At 35.7% G+C, this 22636-nt stretch overlaps 1 protein-coding gene across 6 annotated transcripts in view; it reads left to right on the plus strand.

The window, feature by feature from the left end:
• Positions 1–21417, plus strand: part of Ccdc88a (coiled-coil domain containing 88A) — a 156471-nt gene extending 135054 nt beyond the window's left edge. Inside the window, exons 24-33 of one of the 6 annotated variants that reach the window (XR_005286720.1) lie at positions 2907–2999; positions 3125–3339; positions 6846–6929; positions 7905–8108; positions 8697–8768; positions 10499–10579; positions 12519–12787; positions 12977–13083; positions 17508–17604; positions 18054–21417. Coding sequence is in view for 5 of the 6 variants with exons in the window: in XM_038341119.1 (XP_038197047.1) it covers positions 2907–2999; positions 3125–3339; positions 6846–6929; positions 7905–8108; positions 8697–8768; positions 10499–10579; positions 12519–12787; positions 12977–13960 (2002 nt within the window). In the remaining variant the exon portion in view is untranslated. Of the gene's footprint in view, positions 1–2906; positions 3000–3124; positions 3340–6845; positions 6930–7904; positions 8109–8696; positions 8769–10498; positions 10580–12518; positions 12788–12976; positions 14478–17507; positions 17605–18053 lie in introns of those variants that run through there. The other 5 variants (XM_038341121.1, XM_038341122.1, XM_038341123.1 and 2 more) reach the window with 5 other exon arrangements.
• Positions 21418–22636: the final 1219 nt, after the last annotated feature.

Consider the following 22636-nt stretch of genomic DNA (forward strand, 5'->3'; position numbering starts at 1 on the left):
CTGTAGTTTTGAAGCCTGTCCTGGAACTAGCTCTTATAGACCAGGCTGTTCTCGAACTCACAGAGATCCACATGCTTCTGCCTCCCAAGCGCTGGGATTAAAGGCATGCGCCATCACCCCCTGGCAAAATGAACTTTTCAAAAATGAGAGTTGAGCTCAACTGAGGCCCAAAGGTGCCATGAAGGTTGGTTTGAGGCAGTGTATTGGGCCAGGAAAGCACTAATGCAAAAACATGGATATATGGTGAAAGTATATTATTATGAAATAGGACCCAAAGGTATTTTTTCTAGAACCAAGTAGAAGAAAGGGAAGCAATAGAGAAGTGCCTTAACTGTCAGGAGGCAGTTCACATAGAGTTGAGACCAAATTATAAGAAGATATAATATAAAAAAATATCTGGCGTAATTATTGATAAAGTGTATTTGTACAGAGAGTGAGAGGATCTAAAAAGACTCAGTGGGTAGTCTTTCTGTCATACTACATCAGAGGCTTTAACAGAATTCTTTCCTTTCTTTATCACAATAAGAAGTTCTGTGATATAACACAAATAGCCAGATGTTGAAATCGAGCCTTCTAACTCAGTTCTCAGTTCACTGTGTGCATATGACTGTGGCAAGACACTTTATTTCTGTTGTTGGCTGTTCCCTCTGTAGAGCTATCTACTGCTTCAAGGGTTACTTTGAGGATTAAACGAGTTAATGCTTGTCTGCTTTTCGAGCTTAATGCAAGCCAGAGCATGTGAAAAAAAAGATACTTATTTTTCTGAAGCCTCAAATTATTTGAATTTGAGATGGGGAAACATTACTTCTGTATTAATACACAGGTGTTTCATAGAACAGAGATAAATTTTGTATGAACTTTTAAGATACATGCAAAATTGCAATGAAATCTCACACTGGTGACTGGCCACTTTGGAATCACCTTCAGTCATTTAAGGGATATTTTTCCCTGACTCTGCCATGAAAAGATATTTTAAGTTAAGAAAGCCAAAGCATATGTAGCATTCTTGGTACTTGAGTTTCCTCGCCTCAGAGAGAGGCATTATTCAAAGCTGTCCTGGAACTCAATCTGTAGACCAAGCTGGCCTCAAACTCACAGAGATCCACCTGCCTCTGCCTCCCAAGTGCTGAGATTAAAGGCGTGTGTAAAATTAAGCTACAGGTAAGCACCTTAAATATCAAGGAATTTCTAACTGAATGTCTCTATCCTGCGGCTCTGGCAGGACTGACAGCAAACAAGTATTCCTAAAGTTGGCAGCTTGTAATTATATTCATCAGATAAAAAGGAAAATAGTACTGGGGGCTGTGACCTTCTGTATTGTAACCATGAGCTTCTCAGGTATCAACTATCTCTACCATGTGGGTTCCAGCAATCAAATTCTCAAAGTTTTTATCAGGCTTGGCAGTCAAAACTTTACCTTTACACAGTGAGCCACTACACAACTCTTTGTTCTTTCTCTAATGCTATCCTCAATGTTGGTTTTTAAGACAAGGTATTGTGTAACCCTGGCTGATCTAGAACTCATTATGTACATCGTCTTGGCTTCAAAGTGTGGGTAATTCTCCTAGAGTGATAGAATTATAGTCATGAATTGTCATACCCAGCTTAATATAGCCTTCATCTTCATGAGGATTTTTCAGATGTTTAAGATAGAAATGTTTTTCCTTTTATAAGTGTTTATTATATTTCCACAGTACTTTATTTGGTTATTATTATTGCCTTGTAATAGTCACTTAAGTATATATGTTCTCTTTCCTACTGTATTATAAGCAAAACAGTTTTATATAAACTTCATACCTTCCTCAATGTAAAGCATCATTAAATAATTGTTGTGTAATTAGTATTTTTCGGCATTGAAAGCTTTTTTAAAGACCCTGCTCTTTGATCTTCAATGTTTCTTTATGTAATAAATACTTTTTAGTTAGGGTTTTCTGTTGCTGTAAGAGACACCATGATCACAGCAACCCTTATAAAGGAACATTTAATTGGGGTTAGCTTACAGTTCAGAGGTTTAGTCCATTATCATCATGCAAGGGGCATGCAGGTAGACATGGTGCTGGAGAACTTCTCCATCTTGATCTCAAGCAGCAAGAAGTGAATTGTCATACTGGATGTGGCTTGAGCATATATGAGACCTCCCTCCTCCATCGTAACACAGTTTCTCCAACAAGGCTGCACATACTCCAGCTGGGCCACACCTCTTAATAGCGCTACTTCCTATGGACCAAGCTTTCAAACACATACATTTATGGGGGTCATACCTATGTAAACCATCACAGTTAACACATACACCTATGGGGGTCATACCTATTCAGACCATCACAGTTAACACATACATCTATGGGGGTCATACCTATTTAAACCATCACAATTAACGAGAACATAAAATGAGACTAAGATAGGAAGAATGGAATATATACTCATCCATTGGGGGAAGGAGTGTCAGAACTAAATCTTTAAAGGTAAGTTAAGCATGAGTAATTCAGCCTAAAAGGAAAGAATATATGCATGAAGAAGTGGTTTCAAGATTTATTGTATCTATAATTGTTGGGAAAATAAATATCTAACAGTTTTTATTTATTTTTAATAAAGCATACTTCATTATAAAAATATTTGAGATGCTAAAAAGCTAGGGAAAAAACAAAGCTGTTGACAATTATATGATGAGATTATATTTAGAAGATTTCAAATAAATCCTCTTGCAAAATTGAAACTTCTAAGCACTACATACCTTTATTTAAGTGCATTTAAAGAAAGGAGAGCTATGGAGAAACTCATGTTCCTTATTTAGGTCTCAGTTACTAATAATGGTCTGTGGTGTTTATGTTTTGGAAGGAAATAAGATCATGGTCATGAGTCATCATATAAGATATGCATATTCTAAAATGTAATTTCCATTTTTATAGTGATAAATTAAATGAATTGAGACGACAAAAAGAGAAATTAGAAGAGAAAATTATGGATCAATACAAATTTTATGACCCATCTCCTCCTAGAAGGTACCACTAATCAAATTTTATGGATCTTGTTTTGAAGAAAGCCTTATCTGTAGTATTGTTGAGGCTTTTCATTTTATGAGGTTTATTGTTGAACTTTAGACTAAGAATTCTTTTAATTCTATTAGGAGAGGCAACTGGATTACTCTAAAAATGAGAAAATTGATAAAGTCCAAGAAAGATATTAATCGGGAACGTCAGAAATCTCTAACATTAACGCCTACCCGCTCAGACTCCAGTGAAGGATTTCTTCAGCTGCCTCATCAAGATAGTCAAGATAGCTCGTCAGTAGGGTCAAACTCTTTAGAAGATGGCCAAACTCTGGGGACCAAGAAGAGCAGCAGTGAGTGCTAAGTGCTTTAAACAGAGTATTGATTTAAAATCTTGTCTAAAGATTTCTTTTTAAAAACAACTTCCAACAATCTTTTAGCTTGATGAATGATATTTCATTTTGACTTTGTTTCTAAAATTAATTGCAGACTACAATAGTGTACAACTACCTGGTTTTCTGACATGTACTTAGAAATAGCTATCATTATACTAGAAAAGTAAAATATGTAAAAAGAACACTGAAATAACAGCTTGGCTATATCTGCTCCTAAAATGTGCTGTTAAATAGGCTTCACAGAGCAATTATAAGGATAAGAAATAAGAATGAGATTTCATTTCATTAGTATTTATAACTTACACAAAATAAGGTGTTTTATAATACGGTTTTTGCTCATATGCTTTGGGGTATAAAATTGGAACACAGTTATTGTATTGGGGAAGTAAAGAAAAATAAATACTAATTTGAAGAGGTATTATAGAATTGTTTAAAGTTAAGGGATATTTGCTAAGGTTTGATTAAAATGAAATAAAGATAGGGAAATGTAAATGTATAAAGTTATAATTTAGTTTTTGTTAGACTTAAAGTCCCACATAATACTGATAAAACTTACAGACTTTTTATTTTTAGTTCATTACTGCTGGTATGTGATTTAGCTAAATAACAAGACCAAAGAAAGAGCCTGAAAAGTGTGTATTTTAAGAAAAAGAGAAAAAGAATTCAATACTCAAGTCTTTGAAGATGTTTACAAAGTTGATTGTGTTCTCATAAAATACCTGAAAAGTATATACTTCGAACACATCATTACCAGTGTCACTAAATTCATACATGTTGCCAGGTGTGGTGATACATACATACCTGTAATCTCATTAGAAGTGAGAAGATTGGAGTTCAGAATCCTCTAGTGGTATATAGCAAGTTCAAAGCCAGCCTAGCTTTTTTTTTTTTTTTTTTTTTTTTTTTTTTTAACACAGGATATTTCTGTGTAGCCCTCAATCCTCCTGCCCCTGCCTCCTGAGTGCTAGAATTAAAGATATACACCACTACCATCAGGCTTAAAACAGTCTTTCTAACAGACTACACTATTCTTTTGAAATAAAAAGTAAACAAAAGGCAGATGCTGCTTCTCTCAGAAGTAGGCTATCCATGTGGATGGCTCTCAAAATACTCAAAAAAAAGGTACAATATTATAGCCTCATGAATTGTCTCCAAAAGGAGGTGGTATTTGGATGGTAGCATATATTTCACAATACAGTTTTAACAGCCTAGATAGTCAGTCAGTGATAACAACAAAAAATACAGATGCATACATAGTATACGTCTCTAGAAAGCAGTACAATCTGATAGCTCCGTGGAAGATGGTTATTACCTGGATCTTTTGCCGTCTAGCCTTGTCCCCATTGATAAGTACTGGTGTGGTGAGGTCATCAAGAAGTCAGCCTTCAGACACAAAACTGTCTGCCATCCTACTAAGAAAATGTATTATATGTCCTTAATTATTTTAAGTTACAGAAGTATAATTTAGACATGAGCATACATACACACACCACATGCTGCAAAGGTGTTTTTAAGATATTATCCTGTCTGTGCAAAGTGTAAGTCATTCTTTCATACTATCTCCTGGAACATTCAGGATAAAAATCAGAAAGAAACAATATTCTCCTCTTCTTCAATTGTTCAACTTTAGATTTTGATTTTTCAATAAACAAACTCAATACTAATGTTCCTTGATATATGTATGCTTTGGGAAAAGAACATTATATGTCTCAAACATAATTGCCATGAGAAGAATCACATCCCTGGCAAATTTTAAATTCTTTTTATCCTGTCCATTTTGGAAGAATGTCTGTCTGTCATGTCAGTAAAGCAGTCTTTGAAAAACAGCTAAAAACAGAAAAAGGAAAAAAAGAAAAGTATCACACATGACATGTGCATGCTGCACCCATTCAGCTTTGTTTCAGCTAAGTGTCCATTTTTACATTGCTTTTGGTTCATTCCTTTTTGATCATTAAGACCAGCTATGTTTACCAAGCATGAAAAGATATATGTCAAATTAAAAAGCTTAGATGAATCATGACTCTGCTCACAGCAGTCAGACAAGTTAAGAAGCTAGTTTAGTTTGCACCTCTTTCAATGAATACTTACCAATTTATCAAAAAATAGCTTTTAATATTTATTTACTGATGACAACCTTCTGAGAAAGAACATAGTTATTAAGGTTGTATATAATGCTTTCATAAACATAATTATTTTATATTAAGCCATACTGAGATGTAGCTTAGTGTTTGTTCTGATGATTCCTATACTTAAGCAATAGTCCTTTAATTCACAAAAATATTTTTGTGGAGTGCTTCCTTTTGTATTTTTTTTTTTTTGCGTAAATCTACCCTATGGGCCCTTCAAAATACATTTTAAATTTGTTATTTATTATTATGTTATTTTATGTGCATGAAAGTTTTGCCTGCCCTTATGTCTGATATCACATGCATGCCTGGTGCCTTCAAAAGCCAGAAGGGGAGCACTGGACCCCCCTGGAACTGGAATTGCAGACAGTTGTGAGTTACCATGTGGGTGCTTGGAATTGAACTCGGGTTCTCTGAAGAGCAGCCAGTGCTCTTAACTGCTGAGCCCTCTCTCTTTCAGCCCCCAAATACCTTCAAATGTTTCCCTCCCATTTTTGCTTGCCTTGGGGTTCCTTTTTTTGTTGTTATTTTTTTCAGAACTTAGTGCTAACATTTATTGCTGATGTCAGACTATTCGTTTTCCTCCTCTCAATCAACTTTTTGTAAAATGAACCTTATATACCTGCTGTTTTATCTTTAGGAAGACTTGTTGAAAGAGTGTATCTCCACAGTGCTGCTGAACAGTGCACTGGATTCCAGTTGAAATCAGTGTTTTCTTTATTAAACTGTAGGAGACTAACAAAAAAATAGGCTTTTTTAAAAAGCTTATTTTGCTTTAAATATCTAACCACCCTAATTTTGGTTGATATGTGTGTATTATCTGCATCTGTATATAGACATAGATATACACACACACACACACACACACACACACACATATATATATATATATATATTAATAAAATTCTCTGGTGGAATATGTGTGTTCCTAACTTTTTAAAAGAAAGCCCTTAAACTTAAAATTTTAATAAAATAGATGCTTGTGAGCCTTACATGCTTCATACTTTATAAGCCACTGGTAGCCAGATTTTAAAAGTGTACTATTACATTTTAACTAGGAAATTTGTTTTCTTCCTAAGTAATTCTAGGCAGTTCCTGTTTTTATAGGACTGTAGCTAGTGCTTTCAAAATACATGTTCCTCATGGTTGTCTTCAGTATCAGAGTGCATGCTTCCTGTTTCACTATCCTCAGCAGCGTGAGGTCTTAGCTGTAATGTAGCGTACATAGTGAGACCAACATTCATTCCTGTCCTTAATTTCGACATTTAACTCCCATCTGTTCTTCTCCCCTTTTCTTTCATTCCCTGTTTCTGTTTTCCTCATGCTCTGACATTAAAGTGGTTGCACTGAAAAGGCTGCCCTTTTTGAGGAACAGACCGAAGGATAAAGACAAAGTGAAGGCCTGCTACCGCCGTTCCATGTGTAAGACTTTATGACAGTTCAGCTTCTTTCAAATGACCACACTGGCTTCCATCACTAATTCTTCACTAACCTTTCTCTGGACTGTACTAATTGCTTATTTTGCAAAGTGCAGTCTTCCTTTAATTTGAGGAGCTGGAAGAATAGTTTTTTTCAAAAAGGCATTGAATTTGCATTATATGTATATTCATACATATATGCATATGTTTAGTAATACATGTAATAAATATACTTGTAAATTTCCAGTGCATTCTTCAAACTGGCAAAAACAAGCAGACTTAATTTTATATGCCATACAGCTTTTTCCCCAAAGAAGTTTAAGGAAAAATATAACAAGCCCTTCAGCATTAGGAATTTATTTTCTTAATGAACCTAATTAAATGAATGAATGAATGAATGAATAAAGTGGCCTATAACCCTTGAAAATGTCTGTCATTCTTTATGTAATAATCATGGCTTTCTCTTTTTAAGTGAAATGGGTAATGACATAATCACATTAAATGTCTGTTACTTTGAGTATCTCTTTCAGGTTTTTATACATTGGTATAGTTACTTGAGTTATAAAGATGAAGAATTTATTCAGTAACCTGCTCTGACCAAGGACTCTTTTTCATTTTCAATAATGACACTGTGTAATATTGCTCTCCATCTTATTTCATTCCATTTTGCCACCACAAAACTACATTGTGAAGGCTTCTAATTCATAGCACAAAAGCATGGCAATTGTATATAGTAAAATTCCTTTCTGTCTTCTCAAGGCGGTGGGGTGGGGGTGGGGGTTAGAGTCCTGGAATTTATCAGCCTTTGGCATCATTTCATTCAGTTGAATGCATGTCATTACTCAAATGGCCTTGTAGTTACAGTTTGGGGCCCAGTTGCATTAATTCATAGACAAAACCAGATCGTTTATAAGACAAAATAGAAATAAGAGCCAGTCCATTAACCATGCTGATTCATTTGCTCTCATTTGCATCCCAGCCATGAATGACCTGATGCAGTCCATGGTCCTAGCAGGAGGACAGTGGACAGGTAGTACTGAAAATTTGGAGGTCCCTGATGATATTTCAACGGGTAAAAGGAGAAAAGAATTGGGAGCTATGGCCTTCTCTACTACAGCCATCAACTTTTCAACTGTCAAGTCCTCTGCAGCCTTCCGACCCCAGCAGCTGGTTAATAATGAAGGTATAGGCCGTCTGCTGTTTGCACTGTGCTGTGACACTGTTGGCAACGGAAATTCTAATATGACTTCCCTATGCACTTTTTTTTCTTCAAACAACCTGAAATAATTATCAAGCCATGATCTAGATTTGATATAGGGAAAATTCCAAGTTATTTAAAACTTTTAAGATAGTATGTAAATATCAAAATCTTTCATAGGCCTCCTCTCATAATAAATAGCTAATGAAGTTACGTGAAGAGAAGAAAACCAAATAAAGAATGGAAAAAAGGAGGAAGTGGTATCTTTCTTCTTAAAACCCAAAAGCACTACAACTTAAGAGAGCTACATAGAACCACCCAGGCTTTTGCTTTGCTTTGCTTTGCAGGGTTACAGGAGAGATTGTTTCATTGCTTCTAGTGTTTTCTTAACAAGTCAGTTCTCATCAGACCTACTCTTTTCTTCTAATTCCAGTTTCTACCTGAATCTGTGAATACATTAAATCAAGATGCACTGTGTGTGACTGAAAAAGAATATCCACATTCTGTATAAATATTATAGCAAAATTGTTTTAGTGCAAAATATATTTATATCCATTTTGCTATTTCATGTAGATACTACATCCTTTGAAGACGTAAGTCCACAGGGTATTAGTGATGATTCTAGTACGGGATCCAGAGTTCATGGTAAGCAATGAACTTAACTTAGATGGTATACATTAAATACTGAATGGGAATGCTGAGGTGCTTGCATGAGTCAGTGGATGTGGCATTACTTCTGTTTCTTCTAATCTAATACTGCGTTCATCCCTCTTAAGATTACTGTTTCATGTGAATATTCTCTTTTAATCAAGGTCATTTACAAAGTATGCCTACATAATCTTCAGAGGTAATTTTGTTACCATTCTCAAATACATTTAATTATAAGAGTTACATTTCATCACTGGGTTTTAATACTTATTTTGATAAAAGATAAATTTTAGATGTTTTAATTTCTATTTGGAAAGTCCTGTTACTAAATGAAATTATTACTAGTAACAAATAGATAACATGCTAAAAGAAACTTTATGAGCAGGTATTTAAGAAGTTACATGGAGCAGTGTTAACTATAGCTTCCCTTGTATAGATAAGAATATAAGATGTATGAGGCTAGAGAGATAGCTCAGCAGTTAAGAGTGCATACTGTGTCGGGCAGTAGTGGCACACACCTTTAATCACAGCACTTGGGAGGCAGAGACTGGTGGATCTTTGTGAGTTCAGTGCCAGCCTGGTCTACAGAGTAAGTCCCAGGATAGGCTTCAGATAAACCCTGTCTCAAAAGAAAAAGAAGGGGGGGCATTCCTACTACTGTTGCAGAGGACTCACATTAATACCCATCATCAACAGTGAGTAGTTCACAAACTGCCTCTAAATTCAGGGGAACTGACACCCTCTTCTGGCCTTTACAGACAGACACTGCATTCACATGCACATGCATAGGTCCATACATATATTTTTCTAGAAGAATATAGGTTATTATATGTTATTAGAGCCAACAGAATGGCTCACACAGCTACTTGAGTTCAACCCACAGAATCCATTTAATGGTGGATGGAAAGAAAATTCCAGATTTGTCCCTTTGACCTACCCCCATGTGCACAGGTACTTGTGCATGTACATGATAATTATAAATTAAACCTTTTCTTAAATATATAGGATGTTGGGGGCTAGGAAGAAGACTCAATAGTTAATTTGCTACTCTTGCAAAGGAACTGGATTCAGTTCCCAGCACCCACATGGTGGCCCACAACCATCTGCAACACCAGTTCCAGAGGATCTGATGCCCTTCTCTCACTTTTGAGGGCATCAGGCACAAATATGGTACATACACATTCATTCATTCAGGAAAACACTCATACACATAAAATTAAAACAAAATAATGTGGGGCTCGTGTGTGTGTGTGTGTGTGTGTGTGTGTGTGTGTGTGTGGCTAACAGAGTAGATGGTCACATTCCTCTACTTCATGGCATCTCTGAAGCATGGAGGTCCCTTACCTCTTCTGTTGTAAGTTACCAAATCTGTAGCATTTGGCAGAGATGAGGGGAACATGGAATTTTATTAAATTGAAAAAGTTGTTGTATCCATCTCTAGAAATCATTTTCAAATATAAATGTGACCTTTTTCTTCCTTTCTTTCTCCCTCCCTCTCAGTCTCTTAATTGCAGCTGTTTTTCCAGAAGTGCCGTGTTTCAAAGCATGTTAGTGAACTACTTAAAGATGTCTTTCTTTCTAATCTGTATGGTTCACCATTCTGTGAGCATGCTCAGGCTGAGACAGTATGCATGATCATTTTCTCAAAGCCTTCTGTGGCCAGCATGTAAAATTCAGTGCTATCAGATGGATGTTTCATTATACTGTCTCCTGATTTTTTCATTTAGCTTCAAGACCAGCCAGCCTTGATAGTGGCAGAACTTGCACTAGCAATAGCAATAATAATGCTTCACTCCATGAAGTCAAAGGTATGCTGTAGGTAAATTAACTCCTGTGCTTCCTCTGGTTTCCAGTATTGTTTACAAGTAGAAGGACAGCTCAGTGGTAGAGCACCTTGTGCTTAGTATGCACAAGGCCCTGTCTGGTTTAGCTCTAGAACAAGAGTGGAGAACATTGGAAATGGGATGAAGTTTTGATGGAAAGTGCAAAGTCCAAATTATCTATGTTTGAAACATAGGTCTCTGGAATACTTGCACTTTTACATTGTGATACAGGTGTATTTCAGTGTATAAAATGTAAAATCAGGAGCACTTATTTTGATTTCAGTTCTTCATTTTCACAGATAAAATAGTCTTCACTGTAGTCTTTGTTTCAGAATTATCCATAGGCCCTTATTTTCAGTGGCATTTGTGCTTGACATCTAAATGGGTGTCCTTCAGTTTCCTCATGATGCATGTGCATTAAACTTGCATTGTTTGTATTTTAGAGATATTGTTAGCTTACTTTGTCAACAGAATACATACCTCCTTTTATTTTTTGTGTGCATATATGTATGTCACATAAGAATTATATGGAGGCACATATGGCTCATATAAAGAATTATTTCAGTATTCTTTTATTTTGTGTTTTAATGTGTATTCCAAGGTGAGGGTTCTAATAGCTGGAAACCTTAACTAGTACCTTTTTCTTTAAAATATATTATTGCCTTTACAGACTCTTGTGCTCGTTAAACACTTCCATAGCTATTCTCTATGCTCTAGAATTGTACAACTACAATGAATGCATTTGTTCTATTGCTTTTTGATTATAACATTATTTGTCTTTGTCATTATCATAATTAATTTTATGACTTATTACAGTGATCAGAAACATGATTTTGAGGGGAATTAATTTTTCTTTTTATAAATCATATCTGATAATATAGTCTGAAACTATGAAAAATTCCTTCTGATTTGAAAATATAAGAAAATCTTGGTTCTAAAAAATAATATAATTTTAGAAAATTCTTCCATGACTGCCTTACTCTTTATGATGGAATAATTTTCTATCATGATGTACTGTACAGTTTATTACTGATAATCTGTCCTATAAAGGAATAATGCATATGCTTACAAACTTTATTCTAGAACTAGTGTCCCTGCTATATAATTCAACCTCAAGTAAACTTTTAAGGTTATATGGTAGCAGTACTAACAGTGACCATCAGAACCAATCAGATATTCCAGATATTGAAGAAAGACTAAGCCACGCATGGTGACATGCCTGTAATCCCAGCACTTGGGATGGTGAAACGGGAGAATTGCAAGTTCTAGGCCAGTTTAGCATGCATACCACGTTCCAAACAAGTGTAGGTTATCCAGTGAGATGCTTTCTGAAATACTTAGTTTTCTTTTTTATGGGACCTGTCTAATTATTTTATGTCTGACTTCCCTTTTGTGTATGCTGTTTAAATTTTTTTAGACATTTTAGAATTTTTCATTTAGTATGAAATCTTCGAATAAGCAATTGAATCAAGACTTCATAAAGACAGAACTAAAATACTTTTTGCATTTAAATGTTTTGGGCTTTAAGATTCTGAAATAATTTGAAATATCTTCTTTTTGTAAACTGTGAATTATAGTTATTTGAACCTAAATTGTTAATGCTTATTACTCCATTCATTTAGTCTTCAATATATTGAATGATTGTTTAACGTAAAACTTTCTTTTGGCTTTGACTTTGGTGATAAAAGCATATTTTGCCCTTATAGAAGTTAGAATATTTGTCAGTTTAATAAAACCAGAAAAGCAGCTGTGGCATGCAGTTTTTAGACTGAGGAACAAGTAACATAGCTTTCCTAAGCATGTCTAAGTGAAGTTTAGAGTCGGTGTGGCTACGTATAGAATTAGAGCTCTGCTAACAGATTTTACATAGTATTATTATCTCATTTCTATTATTGAAGTCTCAACACAGCATTTACTCCAAAAGCAGGTGCAGTTAATAACCAAAGCAGGCCACAAAGCCACAGCAGTGGAGAATTTAGTCTGCTTCATGATCATGAGGCTTGGTCCAGCAGTGGTAGCAGTCCAATCCAGTATCTCAGAAGACAAACCAGGTCAAGTCCTATGCTCCAGCACAAAATGTCTGAAACAGTAGAAAGTCGAGCACATCACAAGATTAAAGCTGGTTCCCCTGGAAGTGAAGTTGTTACCCTACAACAGTTCTTGGAAGAAAGCAACAAGCTTACCTCAATACAGGTTAGTTCAACAAATGGTGACCTTGATTTAGATAAGTAACACTAGTTAAGTGTCTTGTGGATGAGCCTTAGATTTTTTTAATTATGGAGCACTAAGAGATAACAGCAACTCAATAGTGTATAGTTCAGTTTATCAGGAGACTGTAAACATGGTTATATTCAGTAATCTGTATTGTTTTTTCTTCAACAGTTGAAGTCCTCAAGTCAAGAGAATCTTTTAGATGAAGTAATGAAAAGTTTGTCTGTCTCTTCTGACTTTCTGGGAAAAGACAAACCAGTTAGCTGTGCCCTGGCCAGGTCAGTAAGTGGAAAAACTCCAGGGGACTTCTATGATAGACGGACAACTAAACCTGAATTTTTGAGACCTGGTCCTCGAAAAACTGAAGATGCCTCCTCCATTAGTTCTGCAGGGAAACCTACACCAAGCACTCAAGGAAAAATAAAACTAGTAAAAGAAACCTCTGTGTCAAGACAATCAAAAGATAGCAATCCTTATGCCACTTTACCTCGTGCAAGCAGTGTGATCTCTACTGCTGAAGGAACAACACGAAGGACCAGCATCCATGATTTTTTGACCAAGGACAGTAGACTGCCCGTATCAGTTGATTCAGCACCACCTACTGCTGATAGCAGCATCACTGCAGCATCTAGTGAGTACCCTTTACAGCAGTGGTCTTCGGATGTGCTGACACATGCTGGAGGGCGTCAGCTCCCAGATGATTTAGCTGCAGACACATCTGAGTCTCGTTATACCCAGACTAGAAAATCAAAACCAGGAAGGCCACATTTTCTAAGACAAACTTTTGCCACTGTCAAAATGTCTAATGATGCATTTGGAATATCAGCTAACAGTAGTCATGGGCCATTTACTGTGGTTCATTCATCTCAACCATTTCTATCCCTGAACACAGAATTGGTTAGTAACATAAGTGGGTTACCTCCCAAGTCACTCACTAGAGTAACTGACCAGGTCTCTGCCTCTTGGGGTAAAGCTGCACAGAAACATAATGAGCAGTTTTGTGATAGTCAGAACCCTAGTAACAGTAACCCACAATCCTCTGTGGATAGCAACAGTCTTCTCATTCCTGCCTGCCTCTACCCTGATGACACTGAAGCTGCATTATCAGTTTCAGAGGATAGTCAGACTGTTTGGTATGAGTATGGTTGTGTTTGATCAAAATATGTTGATGTTATTTGCTAGGTTTATATTTTTAAGATTGTTACATAGAGTTCAGTTGTATAAAAAGGCATGTATATAAACATGTGTAACCACACCAAAGTCTGCATGAAATAGTAATTACATTGTACATTTTTGCACGCCTTTAAAAATCCAACCATACATGTTTTTCTTTCACATCTTTTGTTACTTGATAAAGATGATATTCTTTGATATCATGAAGCATGTTAAAATAGTTGCATGTTCTGTTACCAAGAAAGCATATCCAAGTCGTTGTTTGGCTGCTTCTAAAAAGAGTGTTCATTTGCTCTTCCTGCCTCCTCTCTCTCACTTCTTTATTTCCTGAGTGTGCACTTCATGTTGCATATGTACAGTATTAATAATGGAAATGGTTTTGAAAATGTCATTTTCTTTTGTCGCTTAATCATGTTATCTGTCCTGTTCTCTTTTCAAAGAAATAATTCAACTTAATTTGGACTAATTCTCATATTCATAAAACATTGTTCAAATTTAAAATATTGTTTAATCATAAATGTGTTATTCTTAAAATTTTCCATCAAACTTAAATGTGATTTGCACAGTGACTAGGAACATTTGTGTTATATTCACCTTCTTGGTGCCGTTCTTTTCCTGATAAACACAATAGCTCAAGACCACTATTTTTTTTGGAATCCCTTAATAAAATTTTTTTCCAGTTTTTTTACATATGAATCAAAGAGAAATAAACCTAGTTATTCATTATCTTGGGATTTGTATTTTTACTTCTATTCAGAAGCATAGCAAGTTTTTTTAAATGATGAAAAATTTAACTTGTCATTTACTACTAAATTAAATATGTACATCCATAATGCAGACTCTTTAAAAGTTAATACATTGTGTTAGAGTATAAAATTAGGACTTGGGAGTGTAAAAATAAAAAAGTATGTAGTCTTCATTCTAAAATTTGTTCTATTAAAAACATAGTCTGAGCCAGGTGGAATGTGCCTTGAATCCCAGCATTCGGGGAAGGCAGAGACAGGTGAATCTCTGTGAGTTCGAGGCCAGCCTGGTCTACAGAGCAAGTTCTAGTACAGGCTCCAATTTTTAAAGAAAAAAAAATTTATTTATTAAGTATACAGTGTTCTGCCCTCATGCATGCCTGCAGGCCAGAAGAGGGCACCAGATGTCATTACAGATGATTGTGGGCTACCATGTGGTTGCTGGGAATTGAACTCAAGACCTTTGGAAGAGCAGGCAGTGCTCTTAACCACTGAGCCATCTCTTCAGGAGGCTCCAATTCTATAGAGAAACCCTGTTTCAAAAAAAAACTTTAAAAAAGGAAAAAATATAGTCTGGAGCTGGAGAGATGGTTCAGTGATTAAGAGCACTGATTGCCCTTCCAGAGGACCTGGGTTCAATTTTCAGCACTCATGTGGCAGCTCACAACTAACTGTTTGTAACTCCAGTTCCAGAGAATCTGACACCCTCACACAGTCATACATGCAGACAAAACAACAATGCACACAAAATAATAAGTAAATTTTTAGAAATGTTTTTTAAAAAACAAACATAGTCTTGCCTGATGTTGGAGTATATGCCTTTAATCCAGCACATCCAGCACTGTGGGAGGCAGAGGTTGATCTCTGAGTTCCAGGTCAGCCAGGGAGGAACCTTGTCTCACACACTCCAAACAGAAGCAGAAAAGCAAGTCTTTAGCTCTCACAAGATGGAGGTAATACTGAAAACCATGGACTCCAGTTTCATATCATTTTGTCTTTCTGTGTTCATGTCACTCTAGAGCAAATCAGCTTCAGTCTCTCCGAGTATTTAAAAGTCCATAATCCTGACTGACTTATTCTGCAGTATATTTATCTGTCTCAGGAATGTTTTTTCCAATTTTGATTTAGCTTAAGTGTTACTGGTAATAACTCAGCCTAGGTAGGTGCCTTAGGCACTCTATGAGTGAAGAAGAGAGTACTGTACACTCACTGTATTGCACTGTTACTATTAATACTGGATGAAAGAGAACATCTTCAACAAGTCTTTGTTTAATTAAATTTGTATTGTTTGTAAAAGGTTCTCCTCATGTATGTACACAGGGTCACTTAGTGGGTAGACACTTCTGTTTATATCACTGCCCCTGCTTTTCCTTCCTTACAGCTACTATTAAAAATAGTTCTGGTACGGGTAAGCAGATGAACACATGCTGCAATTTTATATAGTTTAGTGCCACCTAATACAGTTTCTGCATGAATACAGCATTGCTTTGTACTACCAGTTTTTGTTTAGTCAGTATTAATAGTTAAGATATTTTGTGCTATTATTTTTACTTTTTTCATAACCTACTAATAAAATTCAATGGTAAACAGCTGATATTAATGAGGACTATATGACAGAAATGCTTTACTTAGTTTTTGATATCATAAAACTGACCTTTGCACTTCTTACATTTAAATTGTTGCTAATTTTGATAATTAAAACACATTTAAATTATGTATTTTATTAAAAGCTATATGGGTTATTTTATGAAAGTAAACTTAAGTACTTTCTCCTGATGTCTATAAGGATATATCCAGCATGTTTTCAAAAATACATACACATTGTCTATAGGACATGTCCATGTTTCCTGAGGGCGGTCTAAGATCACAGTGTAGACTTCCTCCAGAAAACATCGCATGCTGTGGAGCCAAGGCTTCGTCACACACTATTCATGTGTTACGTTTTCAGTGGTGGGGAAATAGAGTTCGCAGTAATCATAGGAAAAATGTTTCCCAAGAGATGATTATGTCAGCTTAAGAAGGAAGCACCTGTGATCAAGCACCTGCATTTACTTCCCCTGAAATAACTCCATTTCTCGTAACTCACAAAGATGGTTAGAAGATTCAGTACCCTGATTTCATAAATAATAAAACTGATTTGTAAATGCCTGGCCTGGCCTTTTGTAAATTACATCCTTATGACTATTGTGATCCGGGGCAGCTTCGGGTATAGGTATGCCTCAGCCCTGGTGTTCACAGTAAATAGTACCACAGTGTAGATGTTTCTACTATTGTCCTGCAAGACTTTCTAACATAAAATGATGTGATGACCATTACCATATTACTATAGTATAAGAATATGGTAAGTATGCAAGCCTCTGAAACTAAGATGGAGAAAAGGTAACTCTTAAATTTATAAAAAAATAGTTACCAGCCGGGCGATGGTGGCGCACGCCTTTAATCCCAGCACTCGGGAGGCAGAGGCAGGCGGATCTCTGTGAGTTCGAGACCAGCCTGGTCTACAAGAGCTAGTTCCAGGACAGGCTCTAAAGCCACGGAGAAACCCTGTCTCGAAAAACCAAAAAAAAAAAAAAAAAAAAAAAAAAATAGTTAGCACGTTCATAGCTGTGTTGCTTACAGCTTTAAAATATTTTTTTAAAAAGGCTTCACATAATAGATACCTGTCAGATTAATAATTTTCTCAGGTTCGAATTCCTCTATGTCCTGTTCAGTGAGCACTTTCATCTTCATGAATTGTGTTGTATTTAACCTTTGACTAAATAACATGAGCTGCTTTTCTCCCACAGATGTGAACAAAGTACAAGAAAGCAGAAATTCAAAAAGCAGGTCTAGGGAGCAGCCGGGCTCCTAATTCAGTGCCCACTGCCTGCCGTGGGCCGAGTGGTGAGTGTCCTGCTCGAGTCGTACAGACTAACAGAACTAAGTGTGATAACAGTGCATACTGCATTAACAGATCCAACTGTGCTTGCTGAATCCATTGACTTTCTCTCCTGCTTACTTAGTAAAGACTAGTTGGCTGCCATAGGTTTTTGCCTGTCTGTGTGGGTGGCAAACCTAAATATTTTCTATCAATTTATATTTAATTTTAGTCGTGAATAATGTGAAGTCTGTCTTTTATGCGTTACAACTTCTGAATAATGGGTAAGAATGGACTAAATACCTATCTTACACAGAACAGCTCAGATGTTGACTCTGATTTTCTGTCATTCTCATTACCATATAAATAGCTGGTGCATGCTGTTCTTATATAGCTTCGCTGTAGTTTATATCCCTCTTATCTTCAAGCTGTTCTTATATTTTCTTTCTTCTTTCTGTCTTTTAACAAAATACAGAGAGAAAAGTGTCCTTCAGTTTCTCAGTATGAAGACTTTATTTCTGAAGTAACAAGACACCTTGCAACTATAGGAACTATTTTAAAAAAAATCATAAGGTGATTTTAACACATCCCTTCGTGAATAGAGCAGGCAAGAATACAAACTTCATTCCTTCCTTGAATCAAGGAGCACTACTGGATCCAACTGCCAGAAGTTTTAGAAGGTTTTAGATACTGTACAGTGCTTTAAGCTCTACTGAATAAAGGACATTCTCTCACTAAGGATGAGTGTTTTAAGGTCAAGTATTCTGAGAACAGCCTACTTCTTTCAACATTTATTAATTTATCCATGTTTGCTTACTGCTTCTGCTAAGTATTACCCAAGAGCTAGCCATTTCTATTTAGTTGTGTAAATCTGAATGAAGTGCTGTAGTATTTTGTGGGAATGTACTATATACAAGACACAGAACTGTTCTGGCATGTCAGGGTCTTTTTGGTTAGCAGACTGCATGTGTTGCTACGCTGGTTATTGGTTTTGTTTTTTAGAGCCAATTATTTGGGTACACTGCAAAGGAAATTCAGTTCGTAAGATACGCAGAAAATTCCATAATGACATATTAGAGTTATAAAAACTGTATGATATTAATCTTACAACTTTCTCTGCTAAGCTGCACTAGGCATTCATAAATGGATCCAAAATAAAATAATTTTTCTGAAACTTTTTTTAGTGAGATGGTTTTCCAGAAAATAGTATTCCCAAGATAAAGCAATTGTGTTTTAACTCATTTCCCTTCTTTGCTATTGGGTTATGTATGTGTTTTTTTAAACGTGAGAGCTGATTATTGCTTAACAAGTTTTCTTATGGCAAAATAATGTAAATCATTTCTATGATCTACATTTTTTTCAGGAACTCATTTACTATTAAGGTTGTCATTTATTACTAAGAATTTTTCTGTTTTTGTCCTTTATATTATATTAAACTTAATAACTATTATAGGTAACTTTGAAATATTTGTATGTGTTTGTTACCTTAAACATTTGGGGAAAAAAGCACAAAAATGTAGATTTAGTTAACCCAGAGAAACACGAATTTTTTTAGTAGTAGCAATTTTATATCACAGTTTTATTTTCTTATGAAGTTCATAAAACACATTGCTACTCATTAAGACAAGTTCATTATTTAACATAAAAACCAGAATAATCTTTTGAAATAAAAAAAATACTATTTTTATTTTAACAGTATACTTCTTAAGCTCTTACTACCAGCTCTAAAGAACTTTTTGGAATAATTACATATTCCATAACATGGTTTTAAGGTGTGTCATCACTAACCCAGTAGCCATGACAAAGGTCTCTTTTCTTTGCTCCCCGTCTTTGTCTCTCTCCCCCTCCCCCACTATCTCTGTAATAGGCCACCTTTGGAAAGACCATCAGTAAAAAAGACATAAAATGCTTAGTTGACCAGAAATTGAAAGTTAGAGAACTTGGATTTATTTAATTCAGTGTTACCATAATGTAGGCTTTGTCAGAAAATAATGCTATAAAATGAAATCACTTTGAAACTCTTGAATGAAAGGTGCTATATATATGTAAATACAAAGGATTCTTACTGAAACCCAAATGCTGCACAACGGAAATACTGAAAATCTATTCTCTAGACTTTGAAATCTCACTGCATCATGAGTCCTTGAGTTCAAGTATCAAATTGGGAAATGGGTACATGGCAGTCTAGAGACATTTGCATGTAAAATATGTAAATTCACCTTTGATCGAGAAGTTGAGAGTAAGTGTAGAATTATGTTTTAGCTAAAAATAGTAAGTGGGTAAGTTAGATTTATATTACTAGCATCCAATTTGCACAATTAGCACACATCCCAGGACAATTCATGAGTGTGAGGTGACCTAATGAGGGTGAGTGAGAATGCAGTTTGACCTCTTTATGTCCTAAAGCAGAGCCTGCTGGTCAACCAGCACGACCACTTCAACTGAAAGCGCCCGTAATGCATTAAAGTGGAGTAGGCCGACCCTGAGAAGAAAAGAAGAGAAAACCAAGTGAATACAATGAAACTATTAAAATGTTCATAATTCATTACCTTCCTCATACTGTTTCAAGAAAGGACTAAACAATAACCACAAGAAGTTTTATTCTAGAAAATCTAGTTCTGAAGCAGACTTTATAGGAAGCTAAGCCAAATGGAAATGAACCAGAACTGATTTTCTAAACAGGCTTAAACCTGCCTTTAGTTGTCTGGTTCTTTCTATTCCTTAACCAACCCCTAAACCTCTAAGAACACTTAAAAAAAAAAAAAAGCAGAATACCAGCACCAGCACAGAACTCTAATAATATGCCTCCTGGCTGGCCGTGGCAATGTTTTGACCCAAGTTTTTTTGAGTTGGTGGTTACCAAAGAGTTCACAAGACAGGTTCATGTGTAGCACCTTTCATACAAGGCATGTCAAAAGCCTATTTAAAAAATCACTGTGTGTATTATAGAATTGTAGCCACCTCACAAATGGAGTACTACAGCCTGTACTGTCTTTAACAGTTCATGTCAGGAAGTGAAATCAATACTGTACCAAACCTGGAATTATAATGGGAATTATGTATTCTAAATTACTTTTGTACTTTAAGGTACTCTTTATGAGAAAAGTGAATTGTTTTCTTTACAGCTATTTGTCCTGAGATGTATGTTTTTCTTTAAGTCTTGAATATGAATACCACAAAAAGAGCCCATTTTATAATATAAACCCTGATGTACACGTTAAGCTATTTGGACAATGAAAATGCCTTAAGAGGAATGCTTAATGGATAATGTTGCACTTGTAACATCCTTTGACAAAACCTGATTTTAAATTGTCCTTTTCATTTCTACTAGTTTTTTTCAGTGTTTGCCATTGTACTCACAACTGTTATTAGTACCAAATCAAATAAAGAACTGTAACATTTCCTTAAAAATTAATGCTAATAAGGGAGGTAGAGTTGAATGGCAAAACGGTTTTACTTGGTGGTGCTAATATCAGCCCCAGGATTTCATGCATGGCAAGATACCATTGTTTGGATTGTCTTTCATGGTCACTTTCTTTCCCTCCTTTGATTCTCCTTACAAATATATATGCTGGATTAACTGATATAAAGAAATAAAAAAGGTGAATTTTTTAAACAAATTGTTACAATCATTTTAAAATTGCATATTAGTCACGTGTTAGTTTTGCCCTGGAGAACTTTTTCATTCTTTATGTATTTTACCCTAATCATTTTTGGTTTTTAAGAGGTTTGGGGAGAGAGTCAAATTTTGTCAATCCTAAAATATGTTTAAATGCAATCTATAGTCATTTCCCTTATCCGTGAAGGGGTATACTCTAACACTCCCAATGAATGCCTGAATCAGCAGGTCTTTTTGTTTTCTTTTTTTCCTATACATTAACACTGAGAGCTTAAATCATAAATTAAGCACAGTAAGAGGAACAGTAGTCACTAATAATAAAATTGTTTTGTTTTCTCAGGGTTGGTTTTTTGTTTTGCAGGGGGAGGGGGGAGGAGGTTCTGCTGGAGATTTTACCTGGCCTGAAGCATGGTAGTTAGGCTGGAAGTCTACCGCTAATCTGTAGGCCAGCTCCTTTCTCAGAACTTGTTATTGTGCTGTATGCACTCACCTTGTGATATGACATAAAATAGTTAGGTGGTGAGATGATGTGATATAGGAATATATTGTTGAACTAGTAGGTAAGGGTTGTTTGAACATAGCACTGTGAAAACACAGATACTGCCACAGTCTGGTGGCCACAAAGGCTAAGTGACAGGTAGCCTATATGGCATGGATATGCTAGGCAAAGACATGGTTCAATGATGACTTCTCGTGCTACTCAAAATAGCATGCAATTTAAAACTTACTGTTTAATTTTGGAATTTTCTGTTTAATTTTGGATCACTTAACCACAGGTTACTAAAATGTCAGGAAGTAAAACCGCCAAGGTTGTGACAAGCTGCAAAATTAATCTCTTTGTGGGGGCTGGAGGGATGTTTCTGTGATTAAGAGCATTGGCTGCTCTCGCAGAGGAGCCAGGCTGTTTCCATGTGGCAGCTCACAACTGTCTGTACCTCCAGCTCCAGGAAATCCTCTCTCGGCCTCCACAGGCAATGTACACAGGTGGTGCACAGACATACATGCAGATAAAACACATAAGGTAAAAATAAACCTTAAAAAATAATTTTAATGTTTTATTTTTACTTACACACTTGAGGCAGCCAGCTGAGTCTTGCCACATCATTCTTCCAAAGCCTGTTTTTCACTATCAACAAGACATCCAAGGTCTACAAATTCTGGTCCTGATCCTTTGTTTTATGTACCTAAAACTGTCTCTTTTTCTTAGAGATAGAGTACAGGGCAGATAAAACAAACAAGGCAATCATCACTTTTATACAGAACCTCTACTAGATAGTATTTTTCAAAGATTAAACAAAACTATAGTTCTTTTAATAACATCTCACTTGATTGTTAGGGAGATAATGGAAAGAGCAATTTTTATAGTTTAGGCTATGTCAGATCCTCACTGAGTAAACAACTAAATTTTTTCTAGTTTTAGTTTTTCAGATGCCATAACT

This window comes from Arvicola amphibius, chromosome 1 (assembly GCF_903992535.2).
Source record: "Arvicola amphibius chromosome 1, mArvAmp1.2, whole genome shotgun sequence".
In the NCBI taxonomy this organism is placed as follows: domain Eukaryota; kingdom Metazoa; phylum Chordata; class Mammalia; order Rodentia; family Cricetidae; genus Arvicola; species Arvicola amphibius.